Source organism: Dermochelys coriacea, chromosome 11 (genome assembly GCF_009764565.3).
Source record: "Dermochelys coriacea isolate rDerCor1 chromosome 11, rDerCor1.pri.v4, whole genome shotgun sequence".
NCBI lineage: Eukaryota > Metazoa > Chordata > Testudines > Dermochelyidae > Dermochelys > Dermochelys coriacea.
In genome coordinates, this window is record NC_050078.2 from 46,150,471 (window position 1) to 46,168,838 (window position 18,368).

General features: G+C 37.6%; 2 protein-coding genes across 21 annotated transcripts in view; both read right to left on the reverse strand.

The window, feature by feature from the left end:
- CCDC141 (coiled-coil domain containing 141) overlaps positions 1 to 5,587 on the reverse strand; it is a 174,065-nt gene extending 168,478 nt beyond the window's left edge. For 3 of the 6 annotated variants that reach the window (XM_043505411.1, XM_038422083.2, XM_043505413.1), the window contains exon 1: positions 608 to 1,060. In XM_043505411.1, coding sequence (XP_043361346.1) covers positions 608 to 709 — 102 coding nt within the window. In that variant the 5' untranslated portion in view covers positions 710 to 1,060. Of the gene's footprint in view, positions 1 to 607; positions 1,063 to 5,067 lie in introns of those variants that run through there. The other 3 variants (XM_043505409.1, XM_043505412.1, XM_043505410.1) reach the window with 3 other exon arrangements.
- An 11,019-nt stretch (positions 5,588 to 16,606) lies between these two features.
- Positions 16,607 to 18,368, reverse strand: part of SESTD1 (SEC14 and spectrin domain containing 1) — a 126,036-nt gene continuing 124,274 nt past the window's right edge. For all 15 annotated transcript variants that reach the window (XM_043505421.1, XM_038422450.2, XM_038422445.2 and 12 more), the window contains one exon: positions 16,607 to 17,344. In XM_043505421.1, the coding sequence (XP_043361356.1) occupies positions 17,215 to 17,344 (130 nt within the window). In that variant the 3' untranslated portion in view covers positions 16,607 to 17,214. The remainder of the gene's footprint in view (positions 17,345 to 18,368) is intronic.

An 18,368-nucleotide genomic window follows, 5' to 3' on the forward strand; every position in this document is an offset into this window, starting at 1 on the left:
GTAATGGTCCTTCAGGTCTTTATAAACAAGAGGACATACATAAGAGCTACTAATAAAAATATATGACAAAGGCAACTAACTTTTGTTTTTTAAAGGATGACTACAATTTTAAATGTTATTTTTTCAGTTAACACTCTGAACAAGATGTGGCTAACTGAAATGGTTCTTTGTGCATTTGTGACGAATGAAAATTGTACCGTGAACAGAGGTGATAAATACATTTATTAAAAAAAAAAAGACTAAACTCCCCAGAGAGATGATGTTCACATGTATTATGATGATCAACATTTTTACAGTACCCTAAATTTACACTGCCATGTTTTAGAATCAGACATATTATTGGCTCCTAAGAACTTACATAGTTCAGCTGAATAGTTTTGGTTCATGTAAAAAAAAGAAAAAAAAAGTGATATACTGTAAGTAGCATGAACTTCTTAGGAGGTTTTCTACATACGAACTTAAGCAATAAAATAAATGTACTTGCCTGGTCAACATTATATGCTGAATAGATGCTAATATGACTAGAATTGGAATAGACTGTTACTAAATACTATGCAGACCAAAGCCACAGAGCTAAGAGCAAAACTGTTAGTAAATGTTGTCTTACCTTAAGTATAGCGATAACAATCCTGGAATCTCCAGCCTGAACAGCAACTGAACTGACTGTTGTTGTAGAAAGGTGCTCACCGGAGCTGCTTTCATTGGACATGGTGTTTCAGAATTGGACTTCATACAGTATCACAGCCTCAATACATTTGTGTGCACTGGTCATTTCAGAAGGCAACAAACAGGGTTACTTGGATTCATTCAGCAAAAGAGCTCAGCTAACACTGATTACTCTGCCAAAAGGAAAGAACAGGAGGTTAAAAATAGACAACCCCATTGAGTTTATCATTCTTGAGAGAGAGATTTGACACACCCCTAGTTTGGTAGCATTAAGCTGCCTGTTCTTTTTTGTCATTATCTGAAGTGTAAAGGGCTGCCTCTGTGAACATCATCTGATTCTGGATAAGCAAATGGAAAAAAGACAAATCAAAATAGATGGACTCAATTTCAAAACTAATGCTGTATAGATAGATTCAAATATTATAAAGCCTTTGAATATTTAAATCTGCTATTTGCTTATTTTAATTTGTACAACTTCTTGTTATTCTCCCCATTTATTAGTTAATGAGCTGCATACATTTTAATATATTTTTTCCTCCGAGTCAGTGTACACATTATGAAGTACTATTTTATTATATATATTATATATATATATATGAATGAACAGTATGACATATAGAACAAAACACTGTGAATGGAACCAGACAATGGATTTCTTACTAAAAACATTAAAATGTATAGGTTTCAGAGTAGCAGCCGTGTTAGTCTGTATTCGCAAAAAGAAAAGGAGTACTTGTGGCACCTTAGAGACTAACAAATTTATTAGAGCATAAGCTTTCGTGAGCTACAGCTCACTTCATCGGATGCATTTGGTGGATCTAACTAAGAAAGGACTCCAAATATCCTGTGTAGGCTTTTGATAGGCATTTTATCACTTAGTATGGGTGGGATTTTTTATTCAGTATTCCACTTCATAGCAAATTGTTCCTATATTCTGTTTAATCTTGAGTAATCCCTCTTTAGTAATATGCTTGTAAGAGGCACACCTCCCAACTCATTAAAATGCTGTACTGTACATTAGCTTTTATTCAGTGCAGGGAAATCACAGACCGTTTTAAATTGTGGCACAGGGTCAGGACGTTAATTCTATTGCTAGAAACTCAGAGCATGCTGCAAGTAGACTGTGGTATTAGACAGCTGCTATTTGATTCCCTGTGACAAAACAGCTGAGAAAGTGACACTGGAGTGTACACAGGTTGCTCAGATGACACAAGAACATTGGAGAAATCTCAGACTTAACAGGCTTATAAGCATCTGCTTGCTTTATTTCTTTAAAATTGCATAACAGTTTAGATCAATTTAGAAGAAAATCCAGGCTCAAAACTTGATAGCATAAGAGAACTAGGAGTATTAAGTTATCCATGTAGTCAAGTATTCAAAGATAAAAATGAAAAGAAAAAATTACTTTTGTATTCAGCAAAAATTCTGGCTACTCTAGTAGTCTGCAAAAAAGCTCTGCAATTCTCTGACCAGGAAGTGTCTTTCCCAGTTTCTCCTCACATGGAAGCTTCCTGTTGATGTGTGAACTGATGCCAATGGACATCGTGAAACGTGTCTCAGAATTTCCAGCAGTACAGACAGATAGGAGCAGAGTACAATGCTGGCTCCACTATAGACTGGCTAAATTTTATTTATGAGATTATTAATTATTATCACAAACAATTCAGACAGCAGTGAAGCTAAAATCTGAAAGAAAGTGATAAAATATTTTGTACTGAAGGAAGAGGAGGGCAGAGCTACAGTGGAAGAGCTGATGTGGTGACTGGTGGCCCTGTGTGCTAAAGCACTTGAACTTTGTGCCCACTTGTAACTATGGATAGCAAGCAGTCTTGAACTAACTGGGCTGAGGAGGGCATAGATGACCATTCTTTTACAATACCCAGGCCCAAAGCCAAAAACAAATCACGAAGCAGCAACTCTTCAGCTATGTGCTGCAGAGAGCCCAAAAGAGCATACATCACATCCTTTCACTCATTCCCAACACCCCTTCACATACCTTGCAGAGACTCTCCTCAGTAAAACAAACACTTTATACAGAAACTCATGAGGCTCATAGAAGAGGAAAAGTCAACAAAGCTTTAGATTAAATGGATACTTGTGTAACAGGTGTGGCCAAGTAAAATGTTTGGAATGGAGAGACTGAAATGGAACAATGAACTGTACAAATAAAACTTTGTTCATAAACAAAGTTAGACCAACTAGAGGATTGAAATATTGTCTATCTGGCAGAATTAGTATGTTTGATTCTAGGATATCCCAGAAGATAGGGATTTAGTGCAGCTTCCTGAACCTGGGCAGGTCCAAGTGCAGGATACAGCTTGTACTGGAGTCTCTGACTTTTAGAAAATGTGATTTCTGAATTACTGAAAGGGGCATGATCAACTTGACTTCTAGTTAGTCTCCTCAAAAGGTGTTTCAAGTAGTTTCAGCTATTCTGCCTGAGTCTCCTTACCAATATTAATTGTTTCACCATCACATTTTTCTACTTTTAAAAATATGGTTATCCTGGGGTTGGACAATCACACTAATTAGTTGAAGCTGTTGTGTGTGACAGAAACTTTGCATGTAGGCTAAGCAAGGGAACAATTAAATGTCCCTTTGTTTCATGATAGCTGAAACAATGAAAAACCAGCACTGAAGGACTAGATCACATTAAAACCTGGACAGTGGCTGGGCCATGCAGTGGTAGGGGTTCCTGGGATCTGACAACAAAGGCAGAATTGGGGGAATGATTTGCAGCTGTGTGTGAAAGAGAAGTAGGAGACATACCACAGAAAACACATCAAGGAAACCTCAGACACAGCCAGAGAAGCCCTTGTAGCATGGTCTGGAGAAAATGCTCGCTCTGAACTGTGATCCAAGTCATTTTCTTCTGCTGTTTGAGTCCTGCTGTGTTTTGGGAAATGAAATTTATATACATTTGCTGTAAATAAATAGGATTGTATCAAAGATATACCAGACTCCATCACCAATATCTCTTCCTAACAGAAGCAACCCACAAGATCCTGAATATTTGCTAACTGCTTGCATCAAAAAGAGTAGGAATATTTTCCTCACCTGTTGCTGTGTGAAAGAACTCCCCACAAACAGGGAAAACTGAGGTACTCACTGACTATAAAAGGGAAACAGTGAAACTAAACAAAGAGCACTCTCAAATCCATAAGGTAAGCAAACTGAATGAAACAGAGCGAATTAGTATAAAATATTAGTTTCAGTAATCTCAGGTATTAATTATAACTACAGTAGGCAACAAGTTTTCAGAGAGAAGTGTGATGAAGTCCCTTTATATTTAAGACAAAGTTTATTTTTATTTCTTTAATTTTCAATATGTAAACATAAAAATGGCCACATAGCCCAGACAGATAATTAAAAGTACAGTATAAGACAAAAACTGCAGTAACAAATCAAAGGCATCTCTGCACAAAACCTTCATCGTCCCTCAGAAAAATCCACACTTCAGCCTGAGCCTCTAAAATCTAAACCTTCCCTCAGCACCTGCCCAAATAGATAGACTATCATCACTTTTTTTTCCTATGACAGTGGCACCAAGGAACTCCTGTTAAAGATCAGGGTTCCATTGTTCTAGGTGTTCAGAGGTCCTCATGGAGAAAAACCTACTAGATGTTCCGTCTCATGTATACCCAGGGACTTCCAAGTTCTAGTGCCTCCAATGAGTTCAGTTTTGACCATATCACATGGTGAAAGAAAGTGTCTTTCAGGGAGGTTCCACACCATACAGGGTTTTAGAGGTCAAAACCATCTAATCCCTGGTTGCTACTAGGCACTGTGCCAGATGCTCAATTGCATTCTATGGATTGGACAAAAGGATAGAACTGTGTGTCATCAGCATATTGGAAACACTTCAACACGTACCCCTTCACTAACTCTCCATATACACACTGAAGTGTCCATATACACATTGAACAGAAGGAGCAATGAGAATGCCCACTGGGCAGAAAATACTATTACTTAGAACTTCCCTCTGAGATTGCATCAAAAGGCAGATCCATTCACATTGCTTGAGTCCTTTACCAGAGAGCAAAGATATGAGTCTAAAGCACCACTTGTGGAACTAAATTCTTCCTGAACATGCAGAACCTCGGTGAAGACCTCCACTGTGTGGAAAGCAGCTGTACAATCCAAGAGAGAAGCAAAATCAAAGAAAAATAAATCTGCTAACTGCTAATACCCAATATTCTGATGGCACCCAGCATATGATATAGGAAATGCGTATGAAATTCAGCAAAAACCTTTCAGCGGATCACTTCCAAAGATCAGAAAATTGATCTTGCAAGTAGCCCCTATATCTTCAGGTATTCAATGTACTAACACAAATGGAGCCTACTGCTTGTTTGCTTCCAAGGACAACCACAGAATAAAACCCACATACAGTAAACATACCTGGATCCCAAAGCAAAGGCAACTGAGGCTTTTCCAGTCCAATGGCGATAATTTTTTCTGTTCTGTACCTTCTCCCCTCACCCCTTCCTTTGATCCTGAAGAATTGCAGGGACCAAATGTAATCTTAGTATCTGGCTCGTGCCCAGAAGTGCCTGGGTCTCTAAAATTTCCAAAATTATGGAAGAGGTCCAACCAACAAACAGCTTCTAATCCGGGACTCATAATTAGACCTATTTTATATCACCGCAGGGTCTAACTCTGATTTTAAGGAGGCTTTTCTAGCCTCCTTTTAAATGCAGAGCTTCAATTTCTCTTCTTGATATCTCATAAGGAAAAGGCTGTTATTTGTGTAGCTCCAAGTTTTGTTCCTGATGTTACCTGGAAAAGGAAATTTCCCTTTCTAGCCTTTGCCTGGCTCCTAAGTCAGGGAAAGAGAAATGGTGGCAATCAGACTGGTGCACAGAGAGTGCTTACATTTGTATTTATGAGTCACTATCATCATGATATTTGAACTCCTGCAGATTTTGCGGTCAGTCCTACTGGTTATTTCTTACCTTAACATTATTTTGCTCTCAAGAACTCATTACTCCACACTGATGGTAAGGGAAATTTCAGGTTTTGGGATTGAGAGCCATCAGTCCAGAACCTCTTCAGGAAGGCACGTTTCTTTCTTCTATTGTGCAATAAAATTATGAGTGCTCTCAAGTTTCAACCTTTATTTTTGGTTGCTGTTGCACTGTTATGCTACAACGTTATTTCCTTGAGTTCTTTATCTCTGGATAAGCTAAGGAAGCACCCTACTGTGGATAAAAATGCCTGGAGTGTTTTAGAAAGCAAGAAGCATAAGTTCCCACCATAATTCCCAAGCAGCTCTGCCTGATTAACGGGTTTATCACTAAGCTAACTAGTCTGAACAGATGTCAGCAAATCCAAACACATGAATTACCCTGTAACATTTTCTTTGCAAGTTTAATTTCATTTTGTTCTCAGACGATAAAAAGAACACAAGTCAGATTTATGCTACTCCTTAAAATAATGAAGTGAAAATCAAAGTTCAACTTTTCCTGGTCCACCAGGTGAATTTTCACATGTTGCCACTATGACAGAAGCATGAGCAATACAATGAGTTAGAGAGTGAACAGATAAAAATCACTACAAGAATTTGAACTCTGCACTGCTTATATCTTTTCCCATACAACCCAAATAAACAGAGAAGGACTGTGTGTCCTTTTAATTTGATTTAGGAAATGGCAAAGGGGCCTTCTCTGCTTATATTTTCATCAAAAAAAAAAAAGATGGAGTGCCACAGCGAAATGTTGCAAGGTTTCACTCACAGTCAAAATACACACAGTACAAAAGCATGCATAGTCAATTTAGATGCTTGGATTGCAAACCAATCAATATAGGACAGATCGTGGCCTATTCTGCTCACTCTTGAACAAGAGTACGGATGCGTAAGTGACTTCTTAATCCTTTACATGAACTACCCATCCCATGAGTAGCATCATGGAGAAGAGTATAGGTACTGCAGCGTTGCTCTAGCCTCTCACTCTTGCATGCAGGGAAAGTCAGTGGAGCTTGTGCTCTTAAATACCTTAGATGAACATCCATCCCAACATGCAAGCCAGTGCAGCTGTGCTAGTGCACCAATGTATGTATGCTACCGCAGCCATAGAGGTGGCACAGGCTACTCTCCTCTCTGAGGCAGAGGGGGAACCAGGAAGTAGATTATGACTTGGATCTGCTCCTGAGGCAATTACATGCTGGCCCATTAATGAGGTACTATAAAATGACAATTATAGTGTTCAACATATATTTAAAAAGTAGATAGCCATATGAAGGGGTTGTTCCCATGTAATTATTTTTAATATTTATGAATAGCACCTAGATCTCTGTACTCAACTTGTGCTACAATAAAAAGAAAAATTAAAAATCATGTGGACTGTGCACAGATACATTATTGCTTAAACCCTGGCCAAAGGATGTGATTAAAGATTAATGTTTAACTTTATGAAAGCAATCAGTCAGCACTGACACAAAAATACAGTATGAATCAGTTAACAAGGGATAATAGCTCAAATAGGTATAACCATATTAGCCTCACTAAACAATGAAGCCATGTTGTTTTTATAGTTAAAAGGCTGTTGAAGAGAAAGGGATAGCTGTCTTCATGGACCTGAATTTCAGAGGCTAAATTTAGAACTTATTAGATAAGCAGATGGCACCACTGAACTCTTTAACAGTACATCATTTCACACATGTAACAGCAACAGCTACTTTATCCAATGAGTGGAGTTCAGCAGGAGGAGCTAAAGACTGCAACTCCTAATTAAAACACTGTTAAAATACCAAAGGACTACAGAATTCTGTTTAAAAAGCTTACTGCCCACTTACTTTATCATTTACCACAGGAAACGGAAAAAGATTTATATACATATAAAACTAAATCCATCTTATTCAGCATGACTGTTGAAAAGCTGATACCAGTGAGAGGTACCTCTGTGTCTGTTTTATGCATGTTTCCCTTTCTTTCTTTCCTTCTCCCCATATCCTTGGATCTCAAGCAATAACCAACTGCAAATCCCTGCTCCACCCCCTTCCCTGAGGTCAGTCATCAAGTTGCATGACATAATTTGGAGATGAAGGTGCATCAAATATTAATATTTCTTTTTCCTCTGCCCACTGAATCTGTTCCTGTAAGTTACAGTCATCAATGAGCTGTGCTGTACTTGTTCTCATGAAATCTAATGCAAAGCCTATCTCCCAAGGATAAAAAGATCTGCTGTGACACTTCCAAATACATAGGGAAGAACCCTCATACCATAAAAATGTTGGTTGAAGACATATACACTTGTATTTCTTTCACACATTTCTATGTTGGTGTACAAATGTTAGGATTGGAGCTGTAAACCTCCTGAGTTTCTAGAATTTTGTGTAATATGTTTTTTAAAAAAGATAACACTGTTAGCAGTAACACACTGTATACAGAGGAATATATTCTTAGACTTAATTTCCTTCTTTGTAAATGTAATGGTTTGGGAATAGTACTCTGCCACTCTCTCTACTGGCAAAGCACATTGAGCAACAATAATATTCTGTTGCAGCACTGAGGCAAAAGTCACATACTGCAAGAACTTAAAAATCAGGGTTTTGTCTGCTCTGTGTTGACATTAAAAACTCCCTGACATTTCACATAATGTGGCCCTCATGTCTTTGGCCTAAGTTTCCTCTCCTCCTCCTCCCCACCTCCAAAGCTGTGCAGTATTCTGTCTGCCAGGTGGTTGCTACCCTCCGCTGCAGAGCTGGCTGCACGTCAGTGGTGTTGTATATATATCATTTATAAAATGCCTCAGGATCCTCCAGCGGAAAGGTGTTATATTTAAGTAAAATAATAATAAGCCCTTTAGAAAGTGTCATGTGGGGAGGTTTACAAAATACACCTAAAGGACTTAGAAGCCCAAGTCAATGAGACTTAAATTCCAGCCCATTATGCATACATTGGATTTTGCTTCATTACAGTATTCATAACACGTTACCTTAGCATAACCATGAAAAGTCTGTTGAGAAAATTGGAACTGCTTCACACTTTCTCTTTTTTGTGTTGGGTCTTTTATTTCAGCCAATTGCTTTATTGCACTTTACTATTCTGAATTTTTTTTTAAAAAAGGGCAGTCAATTATCCACATTAAAAAAAAAAGAAATTTGTGAGAGAGAAAATCAGCTAGAGGTAGATTTATTTTTCCCCGCTTGCACTGGCTCTGCAGGCTTGTCTGTTCCTTTAACCAAATCAGAGTTACAGTTGTAACACAAAGCTATTATTTCACCGTCTCAGCTGCAACTCTTCTATCTAGTATCATAGGAGCATGGTCCATCATAAACTAGTGACAGAGACTGTGAAAGGGTGCAGATACGCTCTTCAGTGAAGAGCCCCAAAGTTTGTCCAAACGAATAGAAACTCTAGTGGAGTCCCACTCCGACACCTCACCTTTATGGTAGAGGCACCCTTCATCAAATGTAAAATTGGATAATATGGAGGGTTGGAAGGATTATATTTTTTTAAATCAGTAAATGTTGTTAAATGTTGATTTCACCATACATGCAAACAAACCAACGAAAAAATATTTCCGTCGATGATAATCAAAATTTACAGATCGGCAAAGTAACAAAAATGCTGTTTTATAACTTACGCGTATGATTTAAGGATATTGACAATTAGAGTTTTAATGGTTATAAAGCTTTAACTTTTTGAATCTCAACATCTATTGTCATTGAACCCTGTTGTTAGACATCTCCACAATTTAGAAATTTTAAATCAGTAAAAATTGGAACAAAATTCTTAAAACCCATAACTTTGTGCAACTGTGAACATTTACTGATAAAGAGAAACAATGATATTATCCATCAAAATTATAAAAAGAAAATCATATTCTGCCAAGCCAACCAATATGCATTAAACCACCTAGTTTATCCTCCTGCTAATGCAGTATTGTTCCCTCTGATAGATCTTCTAATAATATGCCTAGTCTAATTTTAAGTATCCCAAGCAATGGCACTTCCATGAATTCCTGTGTAAGACTATTTCACAGGTTAATAGCTGTTTAAACATTTTACCTGCTGTTTAGTAAATATATTGCTTCATTCATTCATTATTCTCAGTTATATCATCCTAAACTATGATAAATATTTCCTTGTGTATTTATTTACCCTTTGGAAATATTTATGATCGGTTATATCTTTCCAAACTTTCACGCCAGTCCACACAGTCATCACTAAAGCCAGGCTATAAATATTTTAATTTTTCATCATAAATTAAACCCTTTCAGACCATTAACTAGTTTTGTTGTTCTTCCTTGTTTTCCTTCAAGTTTGACTTTGCCCAGATCTAAGTGTGATATTCCAATTACAGTCTCATCAGTCATACAGCAAGAATCCAGCACGTCCATACTCTGTGTTGATGCCTGTTTATGCAGCTCAAAAGGACATTGGCTTTTTCCCTTCTTACGACATGGTCTCCATCACCATGGCATCAGACTGCCTCCCAAACAGTAATGAGTTTACCCTCACAACCACCTTGTGAAACAGGAATTTTTGTCTGCTGTCCTTTCCCTTTCCCCCAATGTCCCTAGCAGCAGCAATCACAGGAGCATTCTGAAAGCAAAACCTTTTGGTGGAATGATCCAAGCTATATCTTTAAAATATATGTCAGATAATTTGTACTGTCTGCCACAAAATTGTCAGCTGGGGAGGAAAGCAATCATGGGAAAGAGGAAATTCCTCTTATGAGGAAAACAAAGTGGAAAGGCCAGAAAACAAAATTTGCAAAGTCAAGAGATCAAATAGTGATTAGATGAGAGAATCGGTCCCAGTCATCCTGGTTATTCACATACTTTGTATCACTCAGAGTGAAAATCCTGTCTTCTTTATGAATGCCATTAGTGGTAACATGCCATGAAATGGTGCCTATACATGGCAACTACCTAGCAAATTGACCATTTACATTGGATGGAAATAAAAACCATTACCACATTCTTCAAGTATGTGGCTTAATATTGTCTTTTAATACAGTTTCTAGCAATGCATTAATACAAATAATGGGTATAGCTGACCTGGTTGCTATATTTCTTTATATGCATTTGACTTGGAAAAAAAGGCTATGTCCTGAGAAGCAGGGAGTGATGTAAGGCAGGCTGCTAGGCCTCATGTTCAGATCACCATAGATATGTGGAGTAGAGGTCAAATGTGTCAGAGTACATTGCACAATCCTTCACCCTGCCAAGCCCTGCTCCAAGCTATCCGTTGTCCAAATGGAGGCCTGCCGAGCTACCCATAAAGGTTTAGAGAAAGAGAGCAGACATCACCCAATCAGTACCAGTTTACCATGCGACTCATTCCCAAGTCGCCGAAGGCTGGACTCACTGCATCACACAATGGTATGAAGTACCAAATCATTACACTGTTGTTTGTGTATGAAAAGATGGTGGATAAATACACTGAACACACTGCTTAAACTTGGTAAAAAAGGCTCTCTTCCAGGAACAGCAAAATACCTCAGGAGTAGAATGGGATATTTATGGATATTGAACATTTGGCCAAGGGTCTGAAAAATCCTGTTGTAGCATTAAAAGACTCTTGCTGAGGCTGGAGCACATTAGAGCTCTGCAAACTATAATCCAGTGAGGCACAGGGATTCACAGCCAGGCACGCATGTCTGGAAAGCCAGCAATGATATTGTCACTTAACCAGTATCTAACTCTTGCTAAGAAATGAAAAGTGATTATGAAAAATTAAAGGACAAAAATTCCATACGACAATCCAGGGACTGCAAATACACTAAAAATCAGTTTTATCTGAAATATCTCACTTAAAATAATGGGAATGTTTTTACTTCTTCAGGAATTAAACAGATAAAAGTAGGGTATAGCAGTAGAGTACAGAATCATGGATAGAGGTAAACAACCTTTTTAGGTCATCTGGGCCTGTTCCAAATGGGCCTGCAATGTTATTTTCTAGTGCTTTATTCTGGTGTATATTTGAAGTGTCTCAAACAATGGGCCTTCCACGACTTCCTCTGGGAGGCTGTTCCTACTGCTAAAAGGGCATTACAAAACTTCCGGCCTAGATTATTTTCTCAAATTTTCATCCCCAGTATTAATTTCTTTTTGAATAAAACAGCTGAGTGACATCTTTCTCTGGCCTCAACCTCACTAAAGTATTCTATATTCAGGAATTATTAATAAATGTTTGAGAGATCCTTGGGATTCAGGTTACCTGAGTAATGGTTTAGATCAATATGCAAGAAAATGACTGAGTAAAGTATTTTAGTCCTAAAACATGCCAAACTCCTATTGATTTACATGCAGTTGAAGCTCATGTGCTCCGCAGCATCTTATTTTAATGAGCCATTATAGCTGACTCTGTACTAAATACATGACAGCTGCTTATGAGGATGTGTGTTCTAATCTAGGAGCCATTGTCAGAGCTCTTCAAGTTACATTCTCATTTACTCAGTGTATATATGTGGCCTACTGGCAGTCACGTCTGATTATAGCATGGAAGACTCAGATACAAGTCTCAAGTCTGTGTATACCTGTGTTCTTGGATGTAATTTAAAAAAAAAATTGGTTTTTTTATGCAAGTACAAAGTTTTTGCAAACTGTCTAAAGCAGTTGTCAAGGACACTCAATATCCCTACTGTTTATGTTTTGTAACTGAAATTTCATGGAAATCTCTTCCCAGCTCATCCTCAAAAAGGAAGAACATTTACCTTGAGTCTGCTCAGAGTTCTTAAAAGATGTCTGATTATAAAAAAATCAGAAGGAGCTCTGGTATTCAGAGTCACTCACATCTGTACAGCACCAACAGTGTTAGGTGTTCCCACAGGTATGATCTAGTCTCTAAGGTGCCACAAGTACTCCTTTTCTTTTTGCTAATATTAATAGTAGACTATATGATATAAATTGCCTACAAAACTGTTGAAGTATATCAAAGTTTTTTCTTTATATAGAAAGATAGAAATATAGAAAACCTATTTAGCAATTTAAAAAAATGGTTCCACAAGTCTGCATGATTTTGAAGATACCTGCACAATATACTTTAATATATTTTCAATAAGATACACAGGTGATTCCATAGGAGCAGATGAAAAATTTTAAGAGCAAGGGACATGGTGACAGTTGGGTCATCAAAGCATCAGGCCCATCATATACCTTGTACATCCAACATTTTGTTGATGCCTTTGCACTGGAAACAAAACAGCACCATATATTACCAGAAATGCTTTATTACACATGCAGTGAGGAACAACGCCTTACAGTGCCTCAGTTCAGAGTTGCAGTAAATTACCTGTGAGTACTTTTTTTTTTTCCCTTATGTAGTGCCCTACTTCCCCCCCGGCCCCACACGCACACCCAAAAAACCCCATTCCCAGCATCCAAACTTAAGACTTATTAAAATGCCCTTTGGTTTTCTATATGCAATGGAACTTCGGAGTATTTCAGTTCTGTTTCCCCGCTTCCTTACTCTGTGAAATGAAAAGTAACATTAATAGAGAAAATATAGACAAGATAAATGAGGCAATACCTTTTATTGGATCAAATTCCGTGGGTGGAAGAGACAATCTTTCAAGTTTCAGAGCTCTTCTTCAGGTCTGGAAAAGGTAACCAGAGTGTCACAGCTAAATACAAGATGGAACAGATTGACAGAAAGGCATCTGGTACTATGGAGATGGGGCTAATTAAGTATCAATTAATTAATTGAGTAGCAAAGATATAGGAAGTCAGACAGACATATAGCATAATGGTTCAAATGATGGATCAGTTAGATTTTTAAACACCAGATTTAGGTTCCAGGGTGAAGTCACACCAGAATGTTACCCACCGGAGAGTGATGTTTTAAGAACCTATGCTAGCAATGTAACAATGAGGAAAATCAATCTGACAGGATTCACAGTACTTGTGAAGAAGTGGAACAGCTGTGAAATCTTAACTCTTCGCCTTTCTATTTGTGTATTTTCTGTTCCAGGATTTGCCTCTTTTACAAGGGATAACAAGTGTCTTCCCAGAGACGTCATAAACCAGTTAAATGATTGGAGGGATTTATTTTAACTCTGGGAGACTTGATCGTCTAAAAAAAGAGGTCACTCACTCTTGCTAGCCCTGGAGTTCACATCTGTTGGCTGTTGCAGCTGTTGTGTGCATGGATTGAGGCCTTGACTGCTCCCCTCTGGCTTGTTCCTTTGAATGAGAGTAAGGAGATCTAACTACTTTGTTAACCTTTGTTAACTACTTTGTTATTGTGGCTGAACACCTTTCAGTAACAGACAAGTTACAACACAGATTGTTTAAACACAGTTGTAACCTTCAAGATTCCCCATGTATAAGGTCCCATCCTCTTGGGTAGTGCTAAGGGCTATACATTTGTAGAGTCCAGTAGCACAATATCACCAGAAATAGATATAATTAATACCAAGCCATCATGAAGACGTTCCCAATTAGCTAAATTCAATACAGCTTTAAAGAAATTATATTAAATTAAATCTTTAGTTGTAAGAGTTGAGCTCAAGAGCATCGATAGGAAGGAAGGATTTGTAGAGACAACAGGCACTTATGCAATTGGAACTGAGAAACTATAGCCATTTCTTCTTTCAAAAGATACAGGGGTAGATTCCCACCTTTCCCCATTCTAGATGTTCTATGCTATAGAACTATAGAGGGATTTCCCTCTGTGACACAGAGCTAGCATAGCACAGGGGCCATGTCAGGGACTGGACCAAAGGAAAGGGGGTGTGGTCAGAGTGCCAATGTGCTTTGGCAATCCTTGGCTTGTGTCCTGTTGCAGCTGGGCACAACTTAATCTTCATTCCTGTAGCCATAACAGTCTTCATAGCCATAGCCAAAAGCTACATGCGCAGAGGCTATGGGGCAGGGAACACATCTTAGTTATTACGTATGTATCTCATATGAGATACAGTCAGGCTGGACGCACCACGTGGTTACAAACTGCCCTGTATTAGAGTATGTTATTGAACCATCAAGTAGAACACAAATATGCAAATAGCCTTAGTTTATAACAAGCAAATGTATTGTTTTGAACACTAGCATTCTCCCAGGATTTTATGCTGCAGCCCCTTATTTATGGTCTTCAACAAATAAAATTTTATAAACAACTTTTGTGAAAGTGGAGACTTTGTGCTTATTAATGGCTTGATTTAATTTCACATTTGTGTCTTGTGTTAAATACCGTTCATTCTGTTTGCTCTTCCCAAGTAAAGTTCTCTCATCCCAAAAATTAACCAGAACATAACAAGCACATTCTCATTGCTTAGAATCAAACAATTCAACCTGACTTAAAATTGGTTATTGTAATAAAGAAACCTTTAAAATGAGTGTTTATACTGTAAAGTACTGTAAACCTTATTCTGAAATAACATTACATAAATATACTGTAAAAATAAGTTAGATGCAGTAGTACATTATATATTCGTGCACTGTAAAAGATTCTATATTTCTTGCCAAAGTACTATGAGACATGATTTGCCATTTGCTGTAATGAAAAATCACTATTTATTTATTCACAATTTCAACTAGACGTAAACAGTTCACTTTGAATATAATAATTTAAAATAGCCCCAATTGTTAGATAATTACCTTCACTCCATGAAGAAGTTATTTGCCAAAGTTGAAAGTGACAAATAATTAGTAAACAAGTTACATTGAGGATCAGTTTCTTTTAAAGAATATAAAGTGGGGTTTTATAAAACTTTGTAAAGAAATATATATTTACTATTTAGAAACCCCTCAAAATTTGAAATTTAAATTGGTTTCCTTCTTGACAAGTTGCTCTTTATCATTAACTCACATTTCATATAGAGCTAAATAAAGTTTAGAGAATAACTCAGAAAAAGTGAACCATCTCCTCAAAAGCAGACAAGATAGATTTAGTTTGAAGCTTCTAGCCAGGACCATTATTAACATGAGAAAGCACGGGCCTTAGTCTAGAAGGAAGGCAGAGAGCTCACTGAGTAGGTTTTAAGCGATGATGAACTTAAACAACTACTGTGTGAATATACCTAACTTGCAAGGAACTTTTTAAATTATGAAAGATTTATGGAACCCCCTCCCGCACAGGAAACTGACGGTGTAGCCAATCCAACCATTACAATGATAAATTTATTTGGAGAAAAAGCCATAAGAGACAGCCGAATGCTCCTCTTTCTGCAGACACACGCTTTGAAATCAAGTACATCAAAGAAATCCAAAAAAGTACAGCAGTTCTATGAGTCAAGTAAGTGGGAGAGATGACACAGGACACCTAAAACAGCAAGCTGACTTTTTGACATGCTAGTTTTGAAAAAGGATCAGATGGGAGAAAAGGATACATACTCTGGAAATGTGAGACTTCACTTTCCTGTAGGTACATGAATGGTATGTATCTGAATTAGTTTTTGCAGGGTGAAAGGCTAGCCAAATTATGCATAGAGTTTATTTTCTTTTAATCTGATTTCCTATGCTTAATAAATCTTGTTTTATTACAATCCCCATGGTTTTAAACTGTTTGGGAATTTCATATCGACCACTTCTAAGGAAATGAAAATCTTCAACCACTGAGAAGCAATAGGGAAGGCGTCTAGAGTCCACACTGCTCAACATCCTCAATCCAAAGGGCACAGACCACCCTCTCCCATTATAGGTGTCAAAAGATCATAAATGAAACACAGAAAACACCTACCAACCATGAACAGTTCATAACAGTTTGCTATTGTGCACTTCTGACTTTTCCTGGTTTAAAAACAAATAAAAAAAAAAATCAGTCATTGAGGGCCAGATTGTAACACCCTCCTAACTTGCTCCAGAAGTAGTTCCACTGATGTCAGTGGAACTACTCCTAAAGAAGGCATTACTCAGCGAGTAAGGGTACCATAATGTGACCCTTAAGAAGAATGACACAGACTTCGTAAAAATGTGGTTTTACCAACTTTGAGTGTGTAACGAACAGAGTATTCGCATTTGGGAAGATAAATCATAACAACCAATTTGTATCAGATTTTTAAAAGACGGTTTTTATTAAGCACAATCAGCTTTTAATACATATCAATACAAATAGGAAAACATCTGTTTAATGAATCTGAAAAATCAAAGATTTTATGGGCAGGTTGCATATTGGCACAACAGAAATGGTCATTTTTAAAGTATTACAAATTAAAATTATAGGGTCACCACTGTCTACGCAAACAGGTAGCTTACCTACAGCCTAAAAATACTACATCACTGGGGGAATGGGGTTTAAGAGAGCTACTGTTTCATATGTGGAATTTCTACATTCTGATTAGCACCATTCAAAGCTTATGTCAGCTGATTAACTAAGAAGCAACTGACAGGTCAGGGTAAAGCTTTACCGCAATTTTTCAGTGCAAGGTTTACAGTTCCTTTTCATAAGATACTTGAAATCTATGGTTTCATAGCATGTTAAATAATTATGGCTTGGCAGATGTACAGTGTTACGATGTTGACGAGCAATGTTTACTTTGAAAAAGATGAGGCTTTTATGATGGCTATGAAATGCATTATGTTAAATGCTGTAATATTTAGACGACATGCTGGGTTACAAACTGAAGTCTTATTCTGAGCTGGTAGATAAGGGTCCAGTCTATTAGCTCTCTGGGGTAGTGGCTTCTGGTTGTCTCAGCTGCTGCTTTTTCAGGCTAAGTAGCTTCATCTTCTCTCTAATGTGTTCTGCTGTGGAAGCCATGTCACTTGGGCTCCCAAAGTACTGCTCAGTACTAAAAAAACAAACACAAAGGTAAAACTGTACTAGAATTGTCATGTGAATACAAATAAACTCCTGAAACTTCAAACAGCATAGAAATATAGGTTCTTTTCTGCCTGTAATTTTAAACGTCAACTTCAGTGGGCTTTAGAGCAGACCCTAAATTGTAATTTTGCTATGACTGCTCAGAAAATAAACCCACGACAGAATGAATATGGAGACTGAGCTATCCACTCATTCACCAAAACAGTCCCTTCAGAACAGCTATGAAGCATGTTAGCAGGTCAACATACATTTGCTTTGCCACTCCCTGTGCTACATTTGCTCTATTCTGTAGCTGCAGGATGGCCAGTCTGGTACTTCTGAGGACCAAATCCATTTTTAAAAAATGTGTAATTGTTATTGGCATTTTTACTTTAATGTCCAAAGAGTCAACAAGGCAAATGTTTGTTTAATAAATGTTACAACACAGTAAAAAGGGTATTTGTATTGCAGTAACACCCAAAATGTGCTATGCAAATTCATAATATATTAACTTACATTACATATCTCCTTACAGCTACAAGAAAAGCTATACTGAAAGGCGAACTGTCAGGTTGGAGGGAGGTTACCAGTGGAGTTCCTCAGGGATCGGTTTTGGGACCAATCTTATTTAATCTTTTTATTACTGACCTTGGCACAAAAAGTGGGAGTGTGCTAATAAAGTTTGCAGATGATACAAAGCTGGGAGGTATTGCCAATTCGGAGAAGGATCGGGATATAATACAGGAGGATCTGGATGACCTTGTAAACTGGAGTAATAGTAATAGGATGAAATTTAATAGTGAGAAGTGTAAGGTTATGCATTTAGGGATTAATAACAAGAATTTTAGTTATAAGTTGGGGATGCATCAATTAGAAGTAACGGAAGAGGAGAAGGACCTTGGAGTATTGGTTGATCATAGGATGACTATGAGCTGCCAATGTGATATGGCTGTGAAAAAAAGCTAATGCAGTTTTGGGATGCATCAGGAGAGGCATTTCCAGTAGGGATAAGG